The sequence below is a fragment of the Rutilus rutilus genome (genome assembly GCF_951802725.1).
Source record: "Rutilus rutilus genome assembly, chromosome: 5".
Classification (NCBI taxonomy): Eukaryota; Metazoa; Chordata; class Actinopteri; order Cypriniformes; family Leuciscidae; genus Rutilus; species Rutilus rutilus.
Window position 1 is genome coordinate 39,300,365 of NC_140213.1, and position 25,515 is coordinate 39,325,879.

The 25,515-nt window shown below is 40.7% G+C and overlaps 1 protein-coding gene across 1 annotated transcript in view; it reads right to left on the minus strand.

Moving 5' to 3' along the window:
* Positions 1-4,925: 4,925 nt before the first annotated feature.
* The window catches only part of LOC311290597 (plasmanylethanolamine desaturase 1), a 29,168-nt gene continuing 8,578 nt past the window's right edge, over positions 4,926-25,515 (minus strand). The window contains exons 3-7 of the mRNA XM_084409180.1: positions 17,965-18,084; positions 17,690-17,781; positions 13,262-13,406; positions 12,277-12,489; positions 4,926-6,431 (exon numbers count right to left, since the gene is read on the minus strand). Coding sequence (XP_084265306.1) covers positions 6,310-6,431; positions 12,277-12,489; positions 13,262-13,406; positions 17,690-17,781; positions 17,965-18,084 — 692 coding nt within the window. The 3' untranslated portion in view covers positions 4,926-6,309. The remainder of the gene's footprint in view (positions 6,432-12,276; positions 12,490-13,261; positions 13,407-17,689; positions 17,782-17,964; positions 18,085-25,515) is intronic.

The following is a 25,515-nucleotide window of genomic DNA, read 5'->3' on the forward strand; positions in this document are numbered from 1 at the left end:
TTACATTATAGTATTATATTATTCTCTCATCTCTCTTAATGGACCTCCTTGACTTTCCAGTCTTTTATACATTTTCTGTACGAGTAAATATAGCATATAGATGACGAACTTTACAGACATGCTAAAGGCTACACACTTTTATGTCATTAGATGTAAATTAATTGAGTACTACTGTACACATTATTGAATGTGCTCATTTATCAAGATTTTTTATTTTTAATTTTATTCTATCATCAATTCTTTTTGACACAAAGTGTACAAACAGCTCCTCCTTCCCTCATTAGGGAAGCAATTAAACATGAAATTTGATGGAAATGTTTAATGTCTGCAGGTAACTCTTGGTGCAGCGATGGCATTATTGGTTGTTGATTAATCCATTCCCTTGTCTCTCCATACAATGACCTTGTTGCGGAAATTACAGATCAATAGCACGAAGTGGCGCTGTACATAACTCAACCAGTCACCGAGCTAATAAACACCAGTGCCAACCCCTGACCGGCAAATTAAAACCCAATCAGAGAGGCCCCAAGGGGCCCAGGAGAGAGTACAGCAAGGCCAGTGACTCACACAGACCTGGAGCTTTGAACAGAGGACTTAATCAGCCACTGATTAGAGTGGCAATCAGAGCATAGGCTAATGTACAGCAGGGATGCTATAAGTGTAATTATACATCCTGCAACGCTACTGAGGTGTATACTACCACTCACTGATGTTTCTTGTAATCCCAGATTTGTTCTTCTGACTCACAGTTCACAATCACATGTTTTCTGTCTTTCGCTCTCTAGCACACGGCGACAAAAACACACAAACCCAAAGGAAAATTTGATTGCTTTTTGATTGTTATGCTTTCGTTCTATATGACGCTTGCCATTAACTGGATATTTAGTGCAAAGTAGGTGATACATACCAGAATGGAGGCTCATATCTTTTTCCTCAGATGTTTCTCCTAAAATTCTTTATAGGTTACATACTGCAGAAATAGAAACAAACTAAATAATTGTTGGAGTAATGTAAAAAATAATGTATTACATAGATTGATAGCATGATAGCATAACCAAGGTCATTTGAGAAAAGTTTGAGTTCATCCTGAAATCTCTGACTTTTGATTGCAGGCTTTGTTATCCTGAGAAATCTGAGCAAAGTTCGAGACATTGTGAACTTTTCTGAGACACTCAAGGAGATATAAAAAAATCTCTTTTCAGGAAAATCATCTGAGAAGCTAGCCTGGGTTTCCCCATGCTGCCTTGTGCGCAGCGCGATTTTATTCACGCTGCTAGGCAGCCTGGACACCATGGACCAGATTTTCCCCTCAAAAAGGGAACCAATCACAGAATGGGGAGGGAGCAGCAAGACGATGACGACGTCTATGCGACACACCGAAGCAGTTTGTTTATATCTATGGATCCAACATGGCAGCAGACGCGAAGTTACCTTTCGATGCAGCCTTAGATAAGTAGTTTAGAACGCAAGTTTATTTCGTCTTCTTCCTCGTCGAATTTCTGTCGCTCTACATTATACGTTATCTGGTGTAATTGAAACGATTGGCTATGAGCTACGTACAGGCACATTTGATAGACATTCGTAGCGCCCAATAAACGGCTCTGGGCATTCGTAAACCACGCCTCAAATACGAGAAAATGAACATGTGGTTCCCAGACCACGTCTCAATGAGTAGAGGTCTGACGTTAGCCAGGCTACTGAGAAGCAGGAACCTTAACTAAAGTCTCCATTTGCCGTCTAGGAGAAACAACTGAGATCTTAGAGATCTCATTTGTGATTTTTCTTTACTATGGGAACACAGATACACATAAACACATAAACTTGTTCACCTATACTTTTAAGAACCTCCCATTGACTTCTGTTGTTCTTAAATTAAAGTTAATTACGTCACTGATCATTACAGACGTATGGCATTTTTAAACTTCAATTATTTGGCCTAATTTGATTTACCCTAAATACATTTTCAGGCAGTTTAATGATGTTTTAGAATGTCTGTAAGGATACATACATACATACATACGCAAACAATCACTTCTAAACAAGCGACTGAGAAGAAAGTCGAGATACAATTACACTTTCAACTGTAGATCAAGAACAGATCTCATGTCTTTCGTTAATTAACATCCTCATCTCTGTCAGTAACAACACACAGCTGCACACACTCCTGCATGTGGAAGAGATGTCACAGAGGAGGTACAAGGGGGCCATCTAAAGGCCTGGAGGAGAATGACATGCACAAGTATGCTGACTTCAGCTAGAACACTTAGTTTAAACAACAGCAGCTATACCAGTGAGTGAACAGGGCTGTGGTGACAGTTGTGTATGATTTGACAGGTTGACAGTCTCTAGTGGCCTGAATCAGCAGTTCATCTCTCTCTCTCTCTCTCTCTCTCTGTAACACTGCTGTCACTCTGCCTACAACCTTAACCATATGTCAAAGGACAAACACAGTAGTGTCAAAATACGGTGCTCAAAAATGGATTCGCTGAATTCAGAACATGGTTAAATGGCCAGTAATGAACAATGTTTTTCAGTGGTGTTTTGGTACCAAACACACTAGAAATCGCTTCCCTTGTGATCAAATCTGTGAACAAATATTTGAAGATAATCAACAATAACAGACCTTAACTTATGCTGTATCTTCATCGTCAACTTTCAGCTTCATTTATTCACTCTAAATATCACTGCCCAGGAAGTACACTGACACATAATGTTAAATATAATCAGACTGATCTCTGAACAAATTAGGAGGAAACAAACATCGCTCTGTAGTGTTAATTCAGCTAAAACGCCTGTGACCGATTAGCACACGCTCCAACATATTGAGCTGTGGCGACCATAAGAGTGATGTGAATTCAAAACCAAGAGCATTTCCTTATCCTTTTCAGTTCTCTCTGTACTCTTAGGTGAATAAAAGGGGGGACTTGTTTCTACCACTCTAATAGATGGCATCAAGACCATTGTGCAAATCAGATGCGTGTCCATCATTTGTCAGTATACCTTCACAGAAACTGAGCACCAGAGATCAGGCTCTGTCATTCTGGACCTGATTGGTATAGCATAACTGTCAAACTATTACACACAGCCAACCAACCAACCAACCAACCACAGAAAGGCTCTTATTATGTGTCCATCAGTTGACTGGTAACTACATTTATGAAGGTACTACAGTTTCAGTTTTTTCGTGAGCCAGCATAAATGGCATAAAGTGGACCTAAAGTAACTGATCCCCACTAACCTGGTATTTCAGGTATCTTGAACTCCTTGTTCTAAATAATGAATCTAAATGACCAATTACAGCACATTGGCAAGACCATCACTACATACAATACCGTATTCGATTTTGAATTCAGTAAAACTGTAATTTTGTGAATATTGTCAGAATTTAAGTGTCACGTGATTCTTTAGAAATCATTCGAATATGCTGATTTGGCACTCAAGAAATATTTCTTATTATCAGGAGACCCTCTTTTTTTTGTAACATTAACAAATCTTTTGTAACATTAAAAATGTCTTTATTGTTCATGTCAATTTAATGCATCCTACATTAATACAAGTATTGATTTCTTACTGACTAACTTTTGAATGGTAGTGCAAATATGTGAATAAAACTGAGCTGACTCATGAGAGAAAATTCATGAGAGACTACCAGGAACAGCGCTGCTTTAATAATCAGTAATTTCCAAAGTTTAGTGACTTTCTGGGGGGAAATTATGGGTAATTTGATAGTATGTTATTGCAATCAGGGTTTGTTTTGTAGTTATATAACCTCCACTATATTCAGAGACTCAAGGGTAGGAAAATATTCCCTGTTCCACCCCTGTCCTATATACTGTAGCCACTACGTTTTGCTAATGTCAAGACCATAAAAGGAGAAAGTGAGAAGCATTTGCTACCTTGCCCACTGTCACCAGGTAGAAAGGCCCAATCCTACTGTGTCCCCACCACAGGTCACAGAGGTCAGGTCATCATTTCTCATGCAGATCCAGAGCAGCATCACAAACAGGACAAACAATGCAGCACTGTCAGTGGCACTAGAGTTTTACCATAAAGTGTTATTATCCGAGAATCTTTAAATGTTGGATATTACTTTTGTGCCACCCGCACTAAATAGAAAAACCAAAAATGTTTTGGAAACACTTACCGCTTCTTCCATTGTTCAGCCAAACAAGCAATCCTGCCTCAGCGTTCATAAAAAAAATATATATAAAAATAATATAAATATCTATCTATGCTTTAGACTGCATTTGTGGATTATGTGAGCAATAATTACACTGTTAATTAATCAAAATTATCTAGACAAAACCATAAATACATAAAATAACGACGGAATAATTATTATCACTCCACTCTTACAAGCACTGTGGCGGTACTAGTGATGATTTCTGATGGTAATCTTCATACTGATCTTCATCAGGACCATGGTTTGTAAGTGACACTCCAAGGTAATAATAAAACACCAATGTATTGCCATGGCATCAGTATAAACCCCATGATTATCATAATCATTTTTGTTCGTGCAGTTGACTGGACTGTCTGAAAATGGAGTAGGCTACAGTGTTGTTCATTTAGCTGTGTGGACGTTGTTCAGCCACCAGAGGGAGCTCTTAGATCACTTACTGACCTTACAGTCCATCTTCTGCATAAATTGCTAATTCCAATCTATTTCTGTTTCGTTACAAATTATAAAATTAAAGTGGCAGTTTCGTTGAACGAATCCCCCGAATCACTCAAACATTTTCTACTTGAGTAGAAGAGACCGTTAATGACGCTTATGACTCATGGTTAAATCACCACAAAGTACCCTGCAGATTTCCGGCGCAATTATCTTTGCAAAGCTTGGTAACTAAATTACTGCTTCTAACTTTTACATTTAATGAGCAAAATTTAAAAATCACTCAAGATACAAATAAGAAAAACAACAATTAATAATCAAAATGTTATTTATTCGATAATTAAATCATACAGATAATAATAAAAAAAACACTGGTTTAAGGCAGACTAGCAGCTAGCATTAGCTGCAAGATGGAAAGTAAGAACAAACCAGCTGAATGTTATACTGTAGACAGTATGACGAAAAAAAATCAAAAAGCCAGAAAATGAAACCCAAATTGTGGAGCTGAAGCTCTACGATGTGAGACAATCCAAACCGAAACACTCAATAAAAACTCTCATTCTCTCCATTTATCAGTTCAGTCTGTGATGAAAATCTGCAAGTGTGCATGTGTAAATGTACGTGTGAGAGAAAACATGGAGTGTATTTGGCTGTTTTCCCACATCAGTTTAGCATGAAAAAGTATCATTGGTCAAAAGTGCAAATATCATTCATAAGAAAAAAAAAAGCTTGGTAACTAAAAAATTAAATTGACTTTTTCTAAAGTGACCTTTCACCAGTACAACATTTGCTAAACTGTTGTACTACAGGATACAGCAGGAGGACATCACTAGCTAGACTACTACTCAAAATATCAATAACGTCATGCTAACACACCAGAGACGCAATCAATGTTCATCACCGCTAAGCCCTGGTAAGCTGATTAGAAATAAGTGTAATGGGTTTGTACTTAAGGCCAACACGAGCTTAGTAAGAAACATTCAGGGAAAACATTCAGTTGGGTCAACTGAGCACTGACCACGCTGGTTGGCCAACAAAACCCTTTCCCTGCGTTTTGAGAAATGCATCCTCAGTGCGTCCTTTGGTCCAAACTAAGGGAGGGTTTTAACGCCTCTTCTGTGAATCTGGAAAGAGTGTTAGCGAATACGATTAATCTTCTTGCCGTTTCCAAAATCAAATCCACATTTAATTGCTTCTCTCACTCCAAGGCATGCACTGCTATGAAAACAATGCTGGGGAAAATCACAACATGGTTTCGGTCCTCTGGAGAGCCCAACCTCCAGAAAACATACGTTTTACACACCGAAACGAGAAAGCAGTGGTGCCCCTCTGCAAATGGAGATGAAGCAAAGGATTGTGAGAGAAACAGTGTCTCTAGTCATTATCTCAACAGTATGAACCCATCGTTTTGAACTTTATCTTGTCTTTCTACTATTTCTTTGTGTGTGGACATCAATAAAACAGAGGAGCGAGCCAGTAGAGGAGGAGCAGGTGATGGCTTGTGTGTAGCAGACCTCAGTGACGGGAAAAGGCCCCCGCAGAAAGAGGGATCTGTGGTTCTTTGCTGTGGAGAAAATGGTTTAGGGAAGATGGAGGGACAGAGTTTTTGGGGAACAGAGGCAAGGCCAATATTCGGTTTCTGCTCCCCCTCAACAGGGGAAGAGATGCATGAGTGAGGGGTCCTGATATCCTGGTCACCCGGTTTTCTTGGCCCAGGCCAGGTCATCGCTGCGTGGCTTTTGACCCGTCAATCTCTCGATCAACCACTCTATTGTCCGCCAAAAACCCACTCTGTCCAGCGGGTAGTTCAACCACCCTGAGGGAGAGAATGAGAGAGAAAGAGAAGCAGGGGTGTCAGGCACCAATGTTTATAAAGGTATATCAATGGCAGGGGCTCACTTAGTGCCGTAGGCGAGATAAGACACTACCAAAAGGGACAGAAAACACTTTTTGACACCAATGTTATGCCATGGCATCAGTATAAACCCATGATTATCATAATCATTTTTGTTCATGCAGTTAGCTGGACTGTCTGAAAATGGAGTAGGCTACAGTGTTGTTATATACATATATTTATGTATATAGTTATTTATATGAGTGTAACTCTAAATCGTCAACTGGTACAAGTTATAAGCAGAAAACATTATATAATATAAAAAAAAAAAACATAATATAATATAATATAATATAATATAATATAATATAATATAATATAATGCTATGCATAAGTGAATACACCCATGCTAAAGTTGACTAAAAAGAGGAATAAAAAATCATATTTTGGAAATTGAACTTAATGCCTTAATTTAAAAAATTAGGAAAAATCCAACCTTTAAGGACACCAATTTTCTTTGTGAATGAATAATGTATCGTAAATAAATAAATGTTCTTCCTTAAAATGCATGGTGCATAAGTGAGTACACCCCTATGTTAAATTCCCATAGAGGCAGGCAGATTTTTTATTTTTAAGTATTTTTTTTTAAAAAAATTTAGGATACTATGCATCCTGATAAAGTTCCCTTGGCCTTTGGAATTAAAATAGCCCCACATCATCACATAGCCTTCACCATACCTAGAGATTGGCATGGTTTTATTTCAGTTAGCCTAAAAGCTAGTTTGATTTGCATTGAGAGATGATCTCATGGAAAGTACCCCATGCCAATCTCTAGGTATGGTGAAGGCTATGTGATGATATGGGGCTATTTTAATTCCAAAGGCCAAGGGAACTTTATCAGGATGCATAGTATCCTAAATTATTTTATTTTTTTTAAATACTTAAAAATAAAAATCTGCCTGCCTCTATGGGAATTTTACATAGGGGTGTACTCACTTATGCACCATGCATTTTAAGGAAGAACATTTATTTATTTACGATACATTATTCATTCACAAAGAAAATTGGTGTCCTTAAAGGTTGGATTTTTCCTAATTTTTTAAATTAAGGCATTAAGTTCAGTTTCCAAAAGATGATTTTTTTATTCCTCTTTTTAGTCAACTTTAGCATGGGTGTATTCACTTATGCATTGCACTGTATATATATATATATATATATATATATATATATATATATAATAATAATAATAATAATAATAATAATAATTATTATTATTATTATTACATTTTTTGAGATATATATATACACTTTTTTAAAAAAAAATCTATGTAAATACAAATATATTAAGCACCATAACCGTAGTGCGTGCAGAATTATTAGGCACGTTGATTTTCTGATCATATTTTATTCCCAGGAACATTTTGCCAATTCCAAACCATATTAATCTTAATAACTACTATTCATTTTGTATTTAATCATTTATAAGTGATATATAATTGTTCATGAAGGCTGGAAATGAAAAACGCCTTTAATTCAGGTGTGCAGAATTATTAGGCATGTTTTCTTTTACAGATAAAATAAGCCAAAAAAGAGATTTAACTAAGACTGAAAAGTCAAAAATTATGAAATGCCCATGAGAAGAATGCAATACTAGAGATTGCAGTTAAGGCATGACCACTGGAAAGTGAAATGCTCATTGGGTCAGCAGGGTCAGACAAATACAGGTGGAGAAGATAAGACGCATGTTAACTGCAAAAGAATGAAGAATTAAGGTGAAGAATTAAGTGTGAAACCATCAGGAACCCTTTAGTCTCCAGTGCCACCATTTTCCAGAACTCCAACCTAGTCTCCAGAAGCGCAAGGTGTCAGGATCTCAGAGGTTAGGTAAAGAATCCTATAAATGACCCCCCACTTAATAAGAATCACAAGCTGAAGTGTAAGTGAAGACTGCTTTTCTATAGGCTTTATAGACAGACAGATTGAGAGTGACTCTTTAAGGACCAGCACCACATCCTCTTGTACCACTGTTTGAAGAATTCATCTTCACCATATTAAATAACAAATCAATGCTTAATTTGAAATGGAATACTTTAAAATGGAAGTGAAACAGAAAAAAGAAGAAAAAAAGGTGAAGCGCAGAGTCTTGATGTGTAAAACCAACCAGACAAAATTCATTCTTTTCACTGAATGACACACTTCTTTAAAAACTCACCAGCAAGAGAAAAGAGAGAAATTCAAGAGAGAGAGAGAGAGAGAGAACAGTGAGAGGGCAAGAAAAGCAAAAAGGAGAGAGCAAGGACAAAAGAGCAAGACAGGAAGGCACAGAGAAAGACATCAAGAAGCAGAGACACAGAAGCTCCTGGATGGTGATTCTCTGGGGATGGACAGAAGATCAGGCGTTAGCAGTAGAGTAATGTACACACTTACTGCTATAAATATGTAGCAGCCCCCCACCCCGCCTCAATTCCACCACACACACACACACAATCACACTTCTGTTGTGCTCACAGACATTCATTCCATTGGGGTTTGACAAGTAAACCACTTCAACAATACATGCACAAGACATTTAGATGTTTAACACACAGAATGTGCAGGACAAAGTTCAAAGTAGTGATACATCAATACACATCAGCCAGGCCAATTAATCAGGCATTTGGCCATTTTGAGATTATTGGTTGATAATACTGCACACTTGAGTGATTAACAGAAGTGTTTATCTCTCCACTTTCAGCTTTATTCAATGGATACTAAATGTATTTATTTAAATGTAGAAAATGTAATAATGAAAATGTTTCTTCTCATTTCAACAAGTTTGTGTTCATGTCATTTGCATCAGTGAATTATATTACAGATACCAGAATTATATCGGGCATTGTCCACCCTGCTTTCTAGAAATATCGGTATCGGTCAGTCAACCATTAAAGTTCACACGCAACCGATAAAAACTAGATTAAAAACTTGAATTTATTAATCAACTCAAGACTCTAAAACTTTTTGCCTCTATCATGAAAAAATTGACCATGATACTACTATACCATGTTTATTGGGTATTAGTACGGCTTGATGGTATAATATAAAAATCTCAACTATTTTAATATTTTATATACAATATTTATGTATGCGCTACTACAGTATTAAAAATATGATTGTTTTCTGTCAGAGGAACACCTTTACAACTAACTACAATCAAAATACTGTAATAATCACAACAGTAAAAATCGATCTAAAAATCAAGCCGTTTTCGCACAGCAATATAGAAGGCATTATTAATAAACAGCAAAATATCTATATACGGATCTATATACAGACCAATAAGGTTTGTTCTCATGCCTAAACTAAGTACAGTTGAGCTTCCGTTTACCATACCCAATGTGTCCTATGCATGTCGTGTCTCTTCAGAAGACTTGAAGCGCAAACAAAATTCATATGAATCGAGTGGTTTCTTTATACATTTTTTAAAACGTCAGTTTTGGTGGAATGGATTTTCAATGGAGGGACAGAAATCTATCAGATTTCATTAAAGATATCTTCATCTCTGTCTTAAATATTAAGAAAAGTCTTAAAGTCCCTGTAAAGTCAAAATTAAGTATGTGTTCTGAGTTTGTCATACCACCGAAAAATGTGTTATTAGCCACCCAGCCCAATTTCAATGATTAAAAAAGCCGCCAAGTAAATAAAATAAGCTATCAAAATCTCGAAAAAATGAGCAGTAGTCTCAGCTCTCAAACGCTGGGGGCGTGTCCGCTGGCTGCGCTGAAACCACGCCCACTCGCGGGAAATATGACTCGCGCACAGCTCGTGCATGTCGGCGCGACGGGAGGATGAAGGCCGAAGCGGACAGCGGGAGATAGTCGGTTCGGCCCCATTCACCAGTAACAGCGGATTATCAGTGAATTCCAGTTGTCTCCAACGAAAGTAAACTATCCTGATCTCTACAGAGGCGGGTGTGGTGGTGATCATCAGCTCTCCATCAAGGTAACGTTAGCTCTTCACAAGATAAATCCACCTCTTCTTGATATGATCATTTTTCGGAAATTTAAATAAGGACACCGATCTGTTTTCTAAGTGATTGCATCCAGGGAATACGCATTTACATGACGAAGGCATAGCCAGAGCCGTGGGCATAGTAGCTAGCAAACTGTAGGCTGTCTGATAGTAACTCGCGATTGAGCGATAGGCTTAGTGACTCCGTGCGTCATCAAGTAGGGGCCCAATCAAGCTCAGGGGGTCGCAGTGCGTCATCGAGCCCCCGTTTTAGCCCCGCCCAAAAAATCCGGCTCACAGCAAGGGTGAAAAACTGTTAAACGGTCTAACTCCACAATTTAGTACTTCACAGTTCTCAGTCTTTGTAACATGTTTTAGCAATACATTTCTAGCACTTATAATGTGTTTAGAATTTTTTTGTAGAATTGCCTTTACAGGGACTTTAAGTTTGGAATGACATTACAGAATTTGAACAGAAACGATCACTTTAATGGCCAAAAAAAACATTAAAATGATCCCGATAATCACAATTATGATGTATCACTCTGCACTATGTGCAATTACAATGGTATTCTTTGAAGTACGTTGGTACATGAAAACGGTAATCATTCAGAACCAATTGAAAGTACCATGGCACCATTACTGTAACATGGTACCGCCACAGTACTTTTTTTCAGCGATCCCCGATTATGACATCACATGGTCATCCATTGCCCTTGTATCTTTGTATATAAGCACCACACTGCTCCTTGGTCACAGATCCGTGTGTGTGTGTTTGTACCCTCTCTCTACAGTGACCCCTTTGGTGCAGGAGGAGAGCAGAACAGCTCATCATGTTTGTTTGATTTTTCATCTTTGTCAAAACCACCCCCCCTTTGCGTAAGCCTATTTGTTAGCACTGACAGCAGGTTAGCATTAAATATACATGGAGGTTGTCAGCCACTGGCACACACAAAGGCAGGCCCTGGCCCCCGGGGGACTCGGGCAGGGAGGGTGGAGGAGCAGGGCTCACGCAGAGAGAGACTCCCAAGTGTGCGCATATGTGTATGTGCTTGCGAGAGAGAAAGAGAGAGAGAGACCCTTTCCTCTCCCTTCATCAGCGTCTCCCAGTGGGATCAGGGAGCAGCAGTGGAAAAGAAAGAGGGAGGGTCAAAAGGACCGGTCTGTGCTCTGGAGCATGCGTGCGCACACACACATCTGTCGTCCACTGGGGCGCAGGGTGACGCACAAGCATCCGTGCTCCCCTCTCTCCCAGAGACGCAAGTCGCATACTGAGTGCTCGAGCTATCATGGGAGTTTAATGCCTTCATACACACACACATACACACATATGTGCAAACACACACAGCTGACTTTAAAAAAGTTATTTTCACCCACTCTTTACAGCTACTGGCGATGCAGGCCACGCTCCATGGAAGAATCCTTGCCAGATACTGTAGGTTACCATGATCAACTACATAAAAGACTCTCAGAGGAACTTAACCTTCCTCGGGTGAATCTGATCCAGTACGTATTACTGTTGTAAAGATGCCTACGGGACTAAATGATAGTTCACCCAAAAAGGAAAATTCTGTCATCGTTTTCTCACCCTCATGTTGTTCCAAACCTCTATGACTTTGAAGAATGCTTCCACTGTTTTTGTCCAAACAATGAAAGTCAATGCTGTTTTGGACCCCATTGAATTTCATTGTATAGATAAAAAAAGACATTATTTAAAATATCTTCTACTGAAGAAAGAAAGTCATGACATGTGGGCGAGTAAATGAAGACAGAACTCTCATGTTTTGGTTAGCACTAACACAAAGGCTTCCATCTCATCAAGTAAAGCATGCGTGTGTACCTGTAGTGATGCAGTAGTATGTCTCATGTGGCGACACATGATGGATCCGGTGGTGCTTCCGTGGCAGCACTAGGTGGCAGTCCTGCAGTAGTGTGACCCAGCGTGGCAGGCCGAAGTAGGAGTGGGACCACTTGTGGATCTGATTAGTCATGGTTACAAAGACTGCCAACGCAAAAACAAAACATTCCCAGGGGTAGGACTCTGCAAGGGCATCTGAGAAAGAGAGATAGCGTAAGGGGGAGGTGGAGGGAGAGATAGAGGAACAATGGCTAAAGGTGAATGGAGAGAGATAAAATTATATGCAAATGAATACAATATGCCTTAAAGTGACATGCCCTAAACTTTTTAATTAAGTACTAGCGTAACCTTTTAGGGTGTGAAACAATCAAATTGACCTTTCGGCTTTCTTAGTATTGAGGAGATCATCAGCAACACAATGTCAGTGGAAAAGAAACCTTTTTATACAATAGAAATTCTGTCATCATTTACGAAACCAAAATGAGGGGAAACAGGATGAATACTGTCAAGCTCAAAAAAAAAAAAAAAAAGGACCATTAAGGTGGTCCATATGACACGTGAGCAATATTCCAAGTCTGTGAGAAACAAAACTGAATTTATATTTCCTTTAATTGCATGGGAAAATAAATCTCTCTGGACATCCCGCTAAACTTCCCTTCCTGGAGAAAATAAAGTCATATAGGTTTGGAATAACATGAGCAGGAGTAAAGGATGACAATTTTCGAGTTGTTCCTGTAACCCATGCAGAGCAAAAATGGAACTGAGAACATTTTACCCTTTTCAAACCATATTCTCATTTGTCGATTTCCCGATTTTTAGGTATTTTAAGATGAATGTGGGACACACTGACGGCTCCAGGAAAAGGAGCCGCACTCGGGTCACACTCATTGGTACTAAAATAGTCACGCTGACTCACTCTCACAGCACACTGAAAAAAGTGAGTGGATGTGTGTGTGTGTGTGTGTACCTGGTGGGTAAGAGAGGAATTTATAGGCCATGTGAGCCAGAGGCAGGATGGTGATCATGCAGTTGTCTCCATTAGTCTCTATGAAGTCATGCCGTGTGATTGCCGTCGGATCAATGTGGTGTTCCCGGAACGGGCGAATAAAAGCCTGAATGGAGAGAGAGAGGTAAAGAGAGATAGGGGAGTACAAGGAAGGGAGGTTAAGGTTCAATTGAAAAATGGGAAGGGATGTCTAGGACTTTGATTTAGATCCATTACCCTGTGGTAATGAATGGGTACGTCTATGATAAAGACAGTGCAGGGTCAAACTAGAAACTACTGTTGTATTACAGACTACAGAGACACTGAACAACTAAGAACACTGGATGTGCGTTTTATGGTGGGAAATGAAAAAAAAAAATGAAAGAAGAGGAGTTTAAACTAAAATATTAATTGTAGAAACCAGATACATCTTTTGCTTCAAGTTTCCCCACTGATAATGAGTCTACAGAAAATGTGTGCAGAACTCTTCAGAAACATCATTCAAAGTTCTACACATTTGACACCCTTGCATGTTTTTTTTTTATATTTGAGCTAATTTAATGGGTCACAATGTTCGACTGCAACAACTGACTAGTTAGGTTGACTAGTTTATCTAGATTTATTTCATTTATATCTTAATATCTTTTTATATTTAATTAGCATGCTGCACTTTAGCTGTTGAAAAGTTTGCATTGTAAAAATGTAGTCCCATTGAAGCACCACTGTTGCAGCCAAATGCATTTTTGAGCATTTTGCCAGAAGAGTTGCAATCTTAAGATGGCGTGTCAAGTAAAAAAATAGTCCAAACTTTTAAAACCAAGTGCATTCTGTTCCATTTCATTGAACTCGTCTAACACAAGAATGTGCTTTGTGTAAAGTCTCCCTGAGAAAACATGTCCGAACAGAGTCAGGGGAACCCAATCAAGCCTCAACATTTATTATACTGTAATGTTACTTCTAGTTAAGAATTAGTCCACTCCACTAGTTGTTCAAGGACTAGACTTTTGCACATCAGTAGCCTACTAATAAAAGTTTAGAGCGCCTTTCACCGTGTTTCCATCCATTCCACAGATTTTCCACAAAAATCAGCATTGAAAATGCGGAGAAGCAGATTTCACCCGAGTCTGGTCATAATACAGGGTTGGGTGGGGTTAGATGTTGACTGATATACGCAAATTGGCGCGTTGGCGATACTAGGGCCTAAACGGAAGATGACGCATGCGGCACGAGCTACATGTTACGGAGCGGAGAGATAACCTGGCATTAAACAGCACTTCCCCACGGCTCAGATCCAGCATCATGAAAAACCATAACCCAGCAGCACCTGTCACTCACGCCCAGGAGCGCTGCTTTGAGACGGGCGCCCGTCTGCGACCGCGCGGGTGCCGCAAAATGAAAGGGAGTAAGAGAAAGGATCGTATAAGCACAAAGGAAAATACAAGAATGAAGGTAATTTATTTTCCACATAAAAAGGAGGAATCGTTTGGAGCCACATTACCATAGCGTTTCAGAAACAGAGCGCGGGGGGAAAAATGTCATTATCGCGTGTTTGTGGGCTGAACTCAATCACACCTATATCTGAGAGAACGTGGCGACACTCTGCTGGAGCGGAGAAAACTATCTGTTGATATTTCGACAATTATGTTCCCTCCTGTTCTCCTCGTTTCCTTTCAGTCTCTCTGTGCGCGAGATTAAAAGAGCGCTAAGCCCCAGACAGCACACAGTGTGCATGCCGACTCACCGGCACGCTGCGGCAAACGTGTGCCTCGCCACCGCTAATCCCACACCGTTTAACGGCCTGCCTCGCCTCGCCTCACTCGCCTTCTGCCTAATCATGACTCACATCTACGGATTGCCCTAGCAACCCAGCCGAAGACCAGAGCCCGTCCTCCCCCACCCTTAACCTAGAGCACACATGAGAGATCCATTTCATTTCTCTTGCCTTTTTTCCTCCTCCCTACGCTCTTTGCTCTTAAGTGCCTGTTTAATCATGGTCATTAATGATTCTCCCTCAAGTTGGTGCTTCTTGTTTGAACATGTGAACAAAAAGCCATATATATCGGTCTGCTAAGTGCTGCCTTTAATCTGCTGGTTAAGGGTCTTAAAGCGCTGCGTTCTGGATGTCTGTAAATTCCCTCGCTTTTTTTGAAGTTCGATCACTCCCAGGTGGCGGATCCTAATTATCCTCGACAGCAGAAGGATCGGCGGTGGCTGCGGAGCCGAGTGGAAACCCCTTCACGGTGGGGAGGTGTGGACGAGCCGTTTTACAGCACAGATGGACAATGATGAAAGCAAGAGAACGCGGGGCCCTCTGCGGTATCCGGACGGGCCGTTCAGATGACCTGATCTCTAAAACCTCAAATCTTGGCCATGTAGGACAACTCAGGGCCTCAAAGACCAGCATGTAAACACAGCCCCCTTTATAGAAGCAAGGCACTAAGCATGGGCAGTATGACCAAAAATCATGATACTATAATGAACAATATTACACATTCTTTAATTGTCAGTATTAGTCAATATTGAATATTTAAATGGTACATGGTCATTTCCACTATTTTTACATTTAGATTACCATTTTCATTATCATCTAATGGCTAGTTCACACTACAGGATTTTAAGCCCCGATTTGCAAGTTAACGAGCTCGCCGACAGGTCGGGCTGTAATCGCGTGCAAATCTGCGGGTGATCCGCGCTCGCCAATCTTTAAGTGTGAAATACTTAACGACGCATCAAAAACGCTCGCTGACACGTCGCCGACGCCAGACAAATATCTAGCATGCCAAATATCTGGAGCTGTCGGCCGACTCGATAGCCTGTGGTGTCACGTGTCGCGACGAGCAACAGCCAATGATCAGCTTGTTATGACGTTACAAAAGCCTTTTGTATTTGTAACCATCGTTGCCAAACCACAACAGGCAGCTGCTTTTTCATTATAATGTTTTACTCACCTCCAACTCTCTCTGACAGACAATTCCTGCTGCCCGCGTGTGCTTATCCATCCTTTCACCCATATTCTTTTTTTTTCTCTTTTTCTCAGGGTTCTAAACAGATCATTGCGCAAACAATACTTTTTTTTTTTACCACCAATTTTGTCCCGCCGTCCATTTTCAAATAGACAATGTGCCATTTCCCATTCCACTTCTTGCGCATGTTTTCGTGACAAAATGTGGTTTTGGGACCGGATAGAGTCGTTGGGTGACACATAGTGTGAACACCACAACGACTTCAAGACTCCAGAGCAAGTCATGTAGTCTAAACAGCACAGCGATCTGCCGACGTTTAAAGTTGTGTAGTGTGAACTAGGCATAACACTCACTTAAAGTTAATCTTTAAAAACACTAATCATTTAATACAACTGTAAAAAGTAATCTTTAGCAAATCTCAATTTGAATATCCATTTTTCATACAATACAATTATAATGTTGTAATGCCAACTACCTTGTAAATTTTTTTACTTGATTTTAGTGTTTTATTTAGAGGCAACAATAAAGAATTTTAATATTCTATAGTAGACTATTTGCTGTTGCACAGTATAAAACATCATACCACCCAGACCTATAGGACACCATCTCTCTGCAGCACAAATCAGCCAGAGAAAAAAAGAAAAAAAAATTGGTGTTACTCAAAGGACAGGCCTCAAACTGTGAACATTTCATGGTCACACTCTTTGTCAGGTGGATTCTGATCATTGCTAAACCTGTATACTTGTAATTTTCTTTTCACAGTAATCAAATTTAACACTACATATTTTCAGAAGTAGCCTAATAATTGGCACATGGGACCAGATTTAGCTTAGGTTAGCCATTTTTCCACTGCCAGTCTACTGCCCCCTTCCACATAATAGCACAATGACCCCTGTCAGCACAAAAACACATAAATGCTCCCAGATTCGTGGCCCCTGCTTGTCCGACACAGAAAGCAAGTGTCGGCTGCTTTTTAATTGGACAGCGAGGGGGTGACCTTTTCTCTGATTGGGCAAGGAGAGTGCGACCGTACCATGCATTAATGCAACCCTCCTGAGTATCTCCAGCACCCTTTGGGGTTGAGAGTGGGTGGGGTTAAGATGTGGCGCTCCAGGAAAGCAGGAAGGGCTGAAATCCCCAGGGTGGAGATGGCATTTCACACTCGCCGTTTTTGAGCCTGGTAAACCACAACAGGCCAATAGAGCAAAAGCTGATATGAAAATTAAACAGGGTAATTTGTTAAAATCAAACAAGATACTACGCTTAGAGACCACACTGTGCATATGAGTGTGTGGGCAATGCATGTGTGCCAGAAACATGGTGCCATTGTACCTAAATGTGCCAACATACCTACAGCCAATCACATTCATATGGCAGAGTAATATAGGGATAGTTATGCCATACATACATCTGAAGTTCTGATCTATGCATACACCTTGGTTCTTACCTTCCCAATTATTGGGATGTCCACTGAACCCCATGTATCAGCTCCCCAATGTACCATTCCAGACGCAAAGTCTGCCGTCACAATACCAGTCACTTTGAGTGAAGAAAGAAAGAAAGGGGTTGAATTTAGTGAGTACTGAAATAAAGGTGACCATGACATGGCAAAACAACGTCCATTACAACCAATGGGTTTCTCTACAGATATTGACAGCAGAACTTTATTAGAAAACAAAGGAAACACATGAACAGAAAGGTCACAAGGAATGCAAGACTTACCGATGCCAAAGATGATTTTGTAGATGTGCACCGTGGAGAAGTTGAGGAGGAGGAAGGAGAGGTTTACAATGAAGAGCGAGAGGCACAGAATCACACAGATCCACTCCTGCAGCCGCTTTCCTACAGGGATAACAAACAAAAGTACATGTTTTTTTTATTAGTACAAAAAAAAGAAGAAATAAAATAAAGAGACAAAATGTATGTGATATGGATAAATCGAGTTTCATTTTATCTCAACATAGGTAGGATAACTAGGAATTTGGAGTCTGATAATAATTTGTCTTAAATTTTATTTATTGGCTTAAATATGTTTGCCTAAATGGACTAATACCAACAGCACTAAAGCATAAAAAAAGTAGTCAAAAGATTTATAAAAAGTACAAAAAGGAGTATGAGATACAACAGAAAGGTAAAAAGAACCTTCTGAAATACTTGGTCAAGTAGTCGACCATAATGACCCTTCCCATCAGGAATTGAGGAATTTAAAAAGAAAGATAACTCTCCTGAATGTTATTAATTCTCCTTAGTAACAGTATATTTAACTAGTGTCCACTGTGAGGTCACAGACGGTAGAGAACCGACATGTCTCAAAAGCAGAAAAGGTCATTGGGGTCAGCGGACAGGAGACAAGCCGAACGTGTGTAACCGTGTGTGTGTGTCCCATTATCTTGCATGCTCAGGAGTAATCGATTAGACTAGGACAAGTTGTAGGCAGAGGCGAGGGTCAGGATCTCTTGCGATGGTGCGTTTGCCTGACACAGCTAAACGTCCCAGGTCAGGGCAGAGGGCACCGATGAAGGGGCCACAGCGGGCACTGTTCGGACCACCATGACAGCGGCGTGGCACGGCGGGCGGCCGTGGAGAATGATTAAAGTGCTAATGCATTATTCACAACAGAGTAGAGAATTAGTCTATATGGACACTGGGCACATCTACATGTCCCCATCTTTCCACAGCCTACATTCAATCTCCATTTTTAAAAGCTTGCATATTCAGTATCTAACTGCATTCTACCACATCTGAGTCTTTCGTTCTCTTACTGTGACTCTTTCTTCTCGTTCCATCGCTCTCTCCTTCGCTCTCCTGTTGGGCGGATGTGGGCACGGAGAGGCGCAGTGGACTCAGCTCTTTTGAAAATTTAATGCCATTAGAGGAGCCGTCCTGAGTGGATTGGGAACGTGAGGAGGTTGAGAAGAAGATATTGATGACAGCTATTTATAGCACCTCAGTGGGCCAGCCAGCACCGTGTGCCTGAACGATGGACCACAGTTCTCATAATGCACTCACAAGCCTGCGTTATATCTTGCACAGTTATGAGAGCACCAACCTATGGCATCCTTAACAGAACAGATTGTGTCCCACAATGCACCCTGTGATCAATCCAGGTTTTGGTGCAGACTTCAGTTCAATTGACTGTAAAGTTGATTGCTGGATTAGCTTGAAAGCTGTCGGTTGCACACCATGAAACCAAATACTGGGACAAAAATGAAATAAAACTATTGTACAATCTGTGGCTGAAGTGAATGCCATGGATTACATATATTATGCTTTGTTGCCCTCTAAAAGTTTTGCAACGGGACAAGTTTTTGCATGTTTCCGTGCGGACAATGCAATACAATGTTTTACCGTTATTTAATAAATACCTTTGGGTACAATTTACAATAACATAGCTACAAATCGTTTACATCTGGTCTCGTCAATAAACAACCATTTTTACATCATTAATTATGTTAGTTTATGAGTACTATTATTAGCTCATGTTCATTCACAATAGATACAGAGGTCTTCAACCCTCTGTTCTGCAAAGTTTATATCCAACCTGCTTCAGCAGACCTGAATTTCACACCAATGTACTTTTCAAGTGATCCTAAAGAGATAGGGTTGGGAAATGAAAATCGATTCCAATTCTGCAATCGGATACTTCAGGTCAGGAATCAGCAAATTTCGATTCCGCTTATCGATTCCTGTGTGGATATTTTAATGTTGTTTTAACCCAGAAGCGCAAGAAGTGGCGAAAGAGAACTCAATTCGACACTCGCATTATTTCATGATTAACTAATGTTAACAAATTAAACCTTATTGTAAATATAAGCAGTTGTAAGACTATTGTTATATCAGCGTCACAGGCTGTTTCACATTCATTCATTCATTCAACATTCAATCAATTCAAAATAGAATAAACACAAACATTCAACTTAATTTTATATATGCATAACTTTAATTGTACTTGTTTAAAACCGTGAACGTTTTTTCTGGGTCCATCTTAAGTCCTTCAAAGTTTGTCCTGATAAAAATGATACAAATTTATGTTTTACAGTCAAGGGACTAAGCCTTATTTTAAAGTGTTACCAACATTTGAAGCTACAACTGAGGTAAAATATGATTTATTTTGCTGTGGCGCTGTAGATTCAGTGGCATGGTCATATTACTGTAAAAATGTACTGTGACCAATATACTGTAACACTCACAAATTAAATAGACAATAAAACTCACAGTCTGAGTCATGTCCATGTACAGTACCAAGAACGTAAAATTAACAAAGGCATCCATTTGAATATACCGATGAATATAATAAGAAAACAGATGATCCAGGGTCATAATCCAGATGATACTCAATTGTACTTCATTTCTAATGGCACAATGGATAGTGTAGTTGGACTAAATGTGGAGGCTCAACAGGAAACGGAAGCATGAGGGAGTCCAGGTGCAGCACATCCAGGTGTGTGACCGTGAGAGATCAAAACTAGATAGTGTGCCACTTTCTTTACAACAATATCACAGCGGCCTCGGATGTGGAGTCGAGATCTGAACGAGCTTTGCATGCAAGCGCTGTTACAGTAATGATTTTTGTAGAGGAGAAATATTACAGCTCATATAACGGAAAGGAAAAGTGGGGAAATATCTACCGCTGTTCAACACTTCACATAACACCATCTCAGAGAACTTCCAAAATTATTCAGAGACAGAAACCTGAAAAAAAAAAAAAAAAAAATGTACCCACTCCAGCACTTGCGCCCTATCTTAACTGCCTTTTTTCTTTCTCACACACAGACATGTGCATACACACACTCTCGCAGCAGTGGGGCCGCTGTCAGGTGATCAGCGTCAGTCCTTGGATCCTCCTGCTCCCCGGTGAGGGCAGAATCTAGGCCAGGCCTCGACAGAGCCGCCGTCGCCGTACGCAGCCAGGAACACCGTCCCCCTGTCCACGGGACCCGAGCGGTGCGCTCATTAATACAGTCCTGACAACAACGTGCTCCCCTGCAACCCCCTGCACCATCGCTCACACCCGCAGCCCCCTTTCCTGCTCGCTGGCGTGGGGAATTAACCTGGGAGGGGCGGGGGGAGGGTAGGGGGTGCTAATAGGCTGAAATTAATCAACGACGCCTGATTCGACGCAGAGGGGCGGCTGGAGTGCCAAACAACGTCCGTGAATGCTAATGGTGTTCTAGCTCTCTCGCTCTGTCAAAATGTGCGCAAGTTTCTGCGGCAGGTTGTAATATGCCGTCGTAAATCCTCGAGTTTCACATGCTGATGCATGCAAGAGGTTACATAGCTTAAGGTGAAAAACGTAGTGAATCTTTCCTGTGTACGCCATTTTGTTCAACGTCACACTTCTGTAAATAACAAAAATGCTGTTTAAAAGGGATCGTTCACCAAAATATGATCTTTTACTCGCTCTTATGTCGGTCTAAACCTGTATGATTTTCTTTCTTTTAATGACAGTGTCTGTCAAGCTCCAAAAACAACCATTCAAGTATCATAAAATAATGTGCATGTCTTCTGAAGAAATATAATAGCTTTGTGTGATGAACAGACCAAAATTTAAGTCCATATCCACTAAAAAGATCAACATCCGTGCTAGTTCATAAAACATGGACTAAACATGAATCAGCAGATTTTTTTTCAGTCAGATCTTTTCAATGAATCAGCTGATCCAGTTCAAAAACCTGGGCTGAATCCAAAATCTCCCCCTAATCCCTCAATCACTATTCCCTACGTTAGTCTACTAATACAGTTCACTTGAAGGAGTGAGTGAAAACAAGTGAGAGAATTCGGACAGCCGTTGAGCGTACATCGGCTGTACACTCGTTATTGCGGTGCATTGTGGAATAGAACGAGTGCCCTCGATAAAGTCCACTATGGTTTCGGACACCACTACAAACGGCTGTCCCCTCAAATAATACCCTATTTGAGGGTATAGGGGGCGATTTCAGATTCAGCCCTGGTCTATACGATTCGTTCTGGAATCACTGATTCGGTTCTCGAGTTTCGATAATCAATAATATGGTTTCAGTAAGATTATCAAATGACTACTTAAAGTTCAATCACACCAACATAAAATGCACAAGTCATTTAAGATCACTTTTATGATAGCTTTGAATCATTTTGAAGCTTAATATAGAAAGGTATTTCTAATATTTCTTTAATATGTGACGCTAAATAACCACCCCATTAAAAAAAGAACAACCAGTCACATTATTGAAAACGTCCTTCTGAAAGTCAAACCAGTTTTGCAAAGATATGAGGGTTAGCAAATGACATTTTCATTTTTGAATGAACTAATCCTGTAATAAAAGAGGATAGAAAACTTTTACAGGCTGATGGGACGTCTGATAGGGTGCTAAGGTCCCGTGCTGAGACGGGGTGAGTGCAGATGAAAAGGAGGGCGTGGTGGCGGTTTATCACCTGTCACGCAAGCAGAAGTCAGCGAGTGTGAACAGTATGTGTTGTTTGTGCTGTGGAGGGATGGGTGTTTTTTCTGTCTCTATCCTCCATGAACAAAGGGCTCTTTTCTTCGGCGGGCTCTCCTGATGGGGCTGCGGTGGTGCGCGGGCCCCTCTGTTCTCAGCGCAGCCGCGCCACTGAAAGGACGGCTCTCACCTCCTCCGGAGAGGCAGACAAAAAGCAACTCTCAGACTCAGAATAGCAGCCTTTCAGAGGGCCGGCCACGCCACAAAGTCCTGCCAACATGCCATGACTGAGCCATTCTCTACCCCACTTCACCTCCCCCCTAACAATGCCAAGGGCATCTACATGTGGGCAAAAAGGAAACGGTATTGATTCAGGAACATCAAATGCTGGCCAGGAAAATGAACCTCATATTAGCACACACAATTATATTTAGCGGGATACTTAATGGCACAGACGCACACACACATTGTCCCCTTGCCAGCTCTCTGTAGGCCTGTCTTCAGAGGGGACTTTGGGAAAGAAGGGAGAGACAGGAAAACTGGGTCACGCATGGCGAGAGGAAGAGAAAGAGAGTGAGAGAGAGGGAGGTAGAATTCCCCTGATCAGGACAAATGGATCAGTCACAGGCCTTGTTGCTTTCATCTGTTCTCAGTGGACAACTCAACCTGGGACACGCACACTAACACATGTACCCAGACACACACACACACACACTTTGTGCCATATAATGCTCTGTTTAAAAAAAACAACAACAAAAAAAACAGCCCAGTATGTGTGGACTGACAGACAGTTTTTTTTTTTTTTTTATACAGCAGATACACAAAAACATAGTGGACTGGGTGAAGAAAAAAAAAAGTTCTCCACTAGCGACAAAAGTTCATTATTAGGGACATGAATAATAATGGAACAGATTCCTTGAAAACAAATGAGACTACACAGGTACAGTTTTGTTGAGTGTAACTTGAAAACACAAAGCAATAGAAAAGTAATAGTCTATTTATTGTCTTTGTATGATTTCACCATGAAACTCACTCAATTTAGATTGTAAGCTAACAAAGCAGCACTTCTTTTGTGGTGAAACTGGATATTCAGTACATACAGTGTTCAGATAACATACACTCCCGTCCAAAAGTTTGGGGTCAGTATGATTTATTTTTTTTTGTATGCATGTAAGAAAGTAATATACATTATACATTTATAAGATTCCCTCTTTAGTCCTTTTTTTGAAGAACTGGTTCTAGTTCCCATTCTTACTGGTTACCCCAATTTTTTTAAGAGAGAGAGTTAGGTGGGCACATTAATGTTTCTGTCTGTGTGTACCCAGTCAAACCGACCCTGATAAGGGCCACAGATGACAGACTTAAGAAAGAGCGACCCCTGAGACCACCCACACACTCCCCTACACATGCACAACTACCTTTTAATATCTACAAATCTCTAGAGTGACGAGCGCTGAAGGTCACGGCAAGAGGTTCTATGCAATCAGTCAGGACAGACATATTGAACGAAAACGCGTCACCCCGTAAACTCGAAATCATGTTTCTCACATCCTTACGGTATGGACTAGAATCAGGACCGTTGACCTCTGGAATGCAAAGAGTTAAGCAGGTTTATGGCCTTTAGATTGAAATTCATTAATAAGTGAGAGGGATTAAAATGCAGAGAGTGGATTTTAAATATTGAAAATTCACAGCGGAGCCACTTCACCAAGAACTCCATACTAAATACAGCGCTGATTGAGGACGGCGCGGGAAGGGCCGCATTCAGAAATGGAATTTAGATAATAGTAATTATACGGCTCACCCACTGTCCCTGTCCCCAACTGCCACAAACCACCTGAATTCACACAGAAAGCTGATGGAGAACTCTATCAAATATTAATAACAGGCTGTGTGGTTCCAGTCCAAATGTATTTAAGCGCCCTGGCACGCTTCTGTGTGTGTAGGCATGCAAAAGAGACTATTTTCTGTATGTGCCGTTTACATCCTGCCGCATTTGACACCCCATCCTATCCCATCCCATTCCATCCCCCTCCCCAAAGTGCTCAAGTTTGTATGTGTGTCTGTTTGAGTAAGCGAATCCAGTTTTGTATCATGTATACAGCTGAGGTCCTAATGCATTTAGCTGCCCTGGTGTGTGTATAATTGAGAAGCCCAGCAGGAGAGGTTGCAGGTAGCCAGGTTCCCCTCCTCCTCGTCTCTCCGTCTCACTCTCTTTTCCTTTCTCCCTCTTTCCCCTCGAGAGCCCACTTTGCTTTTGTTTACGCTGCCGGTGAGCAGTTCATGCTGGACAGAGTGGTGCAGTGAAAGCCAAAGCAACACTATACTATTTTACGTCACATACAGCAGTGGAGCGCCTGCCTGAATCTGCTGCGGCCCCGGTCACAGAGGTCACAAGACCAGCTCAGGTGTACGACCATAAGCTAGCCGTTCAGAACCTTGAACCCGTGACCTTTTGACCCCATGGTCAGCGTTCGAGAGCCAGGAGCACTCAGCAGGCACGGCGGGGGTCAATGTGGCATGACTTCGACGGGAAGGTGGGATAAATTATACAGCAGGTCAGAGTCCACTGAGTAAGGGGACTCAAAAAAGCACATGTAGAAAGAAAAAGCAGCAGCATTAAAGATTGGTTTCTGGTGCTGCCAGGGGGCAGTGTTGGCCTGGCAGTGGGTCGAGGCTGATACGATTACATGGCTAGGCAACTTTAAGCGTTTGATTAGGCCAGTATGAATTAACTTCAAGAGGAACAGAGTTAAAAATGCAATAGTTCTGCAGTCAGAAAGTGACTATGAGATTAGAGTAGCTGCGCACCCAGAGGTGTTCAGCTCTTTAAATCAGTGAAAGCTGCATCCAGCAG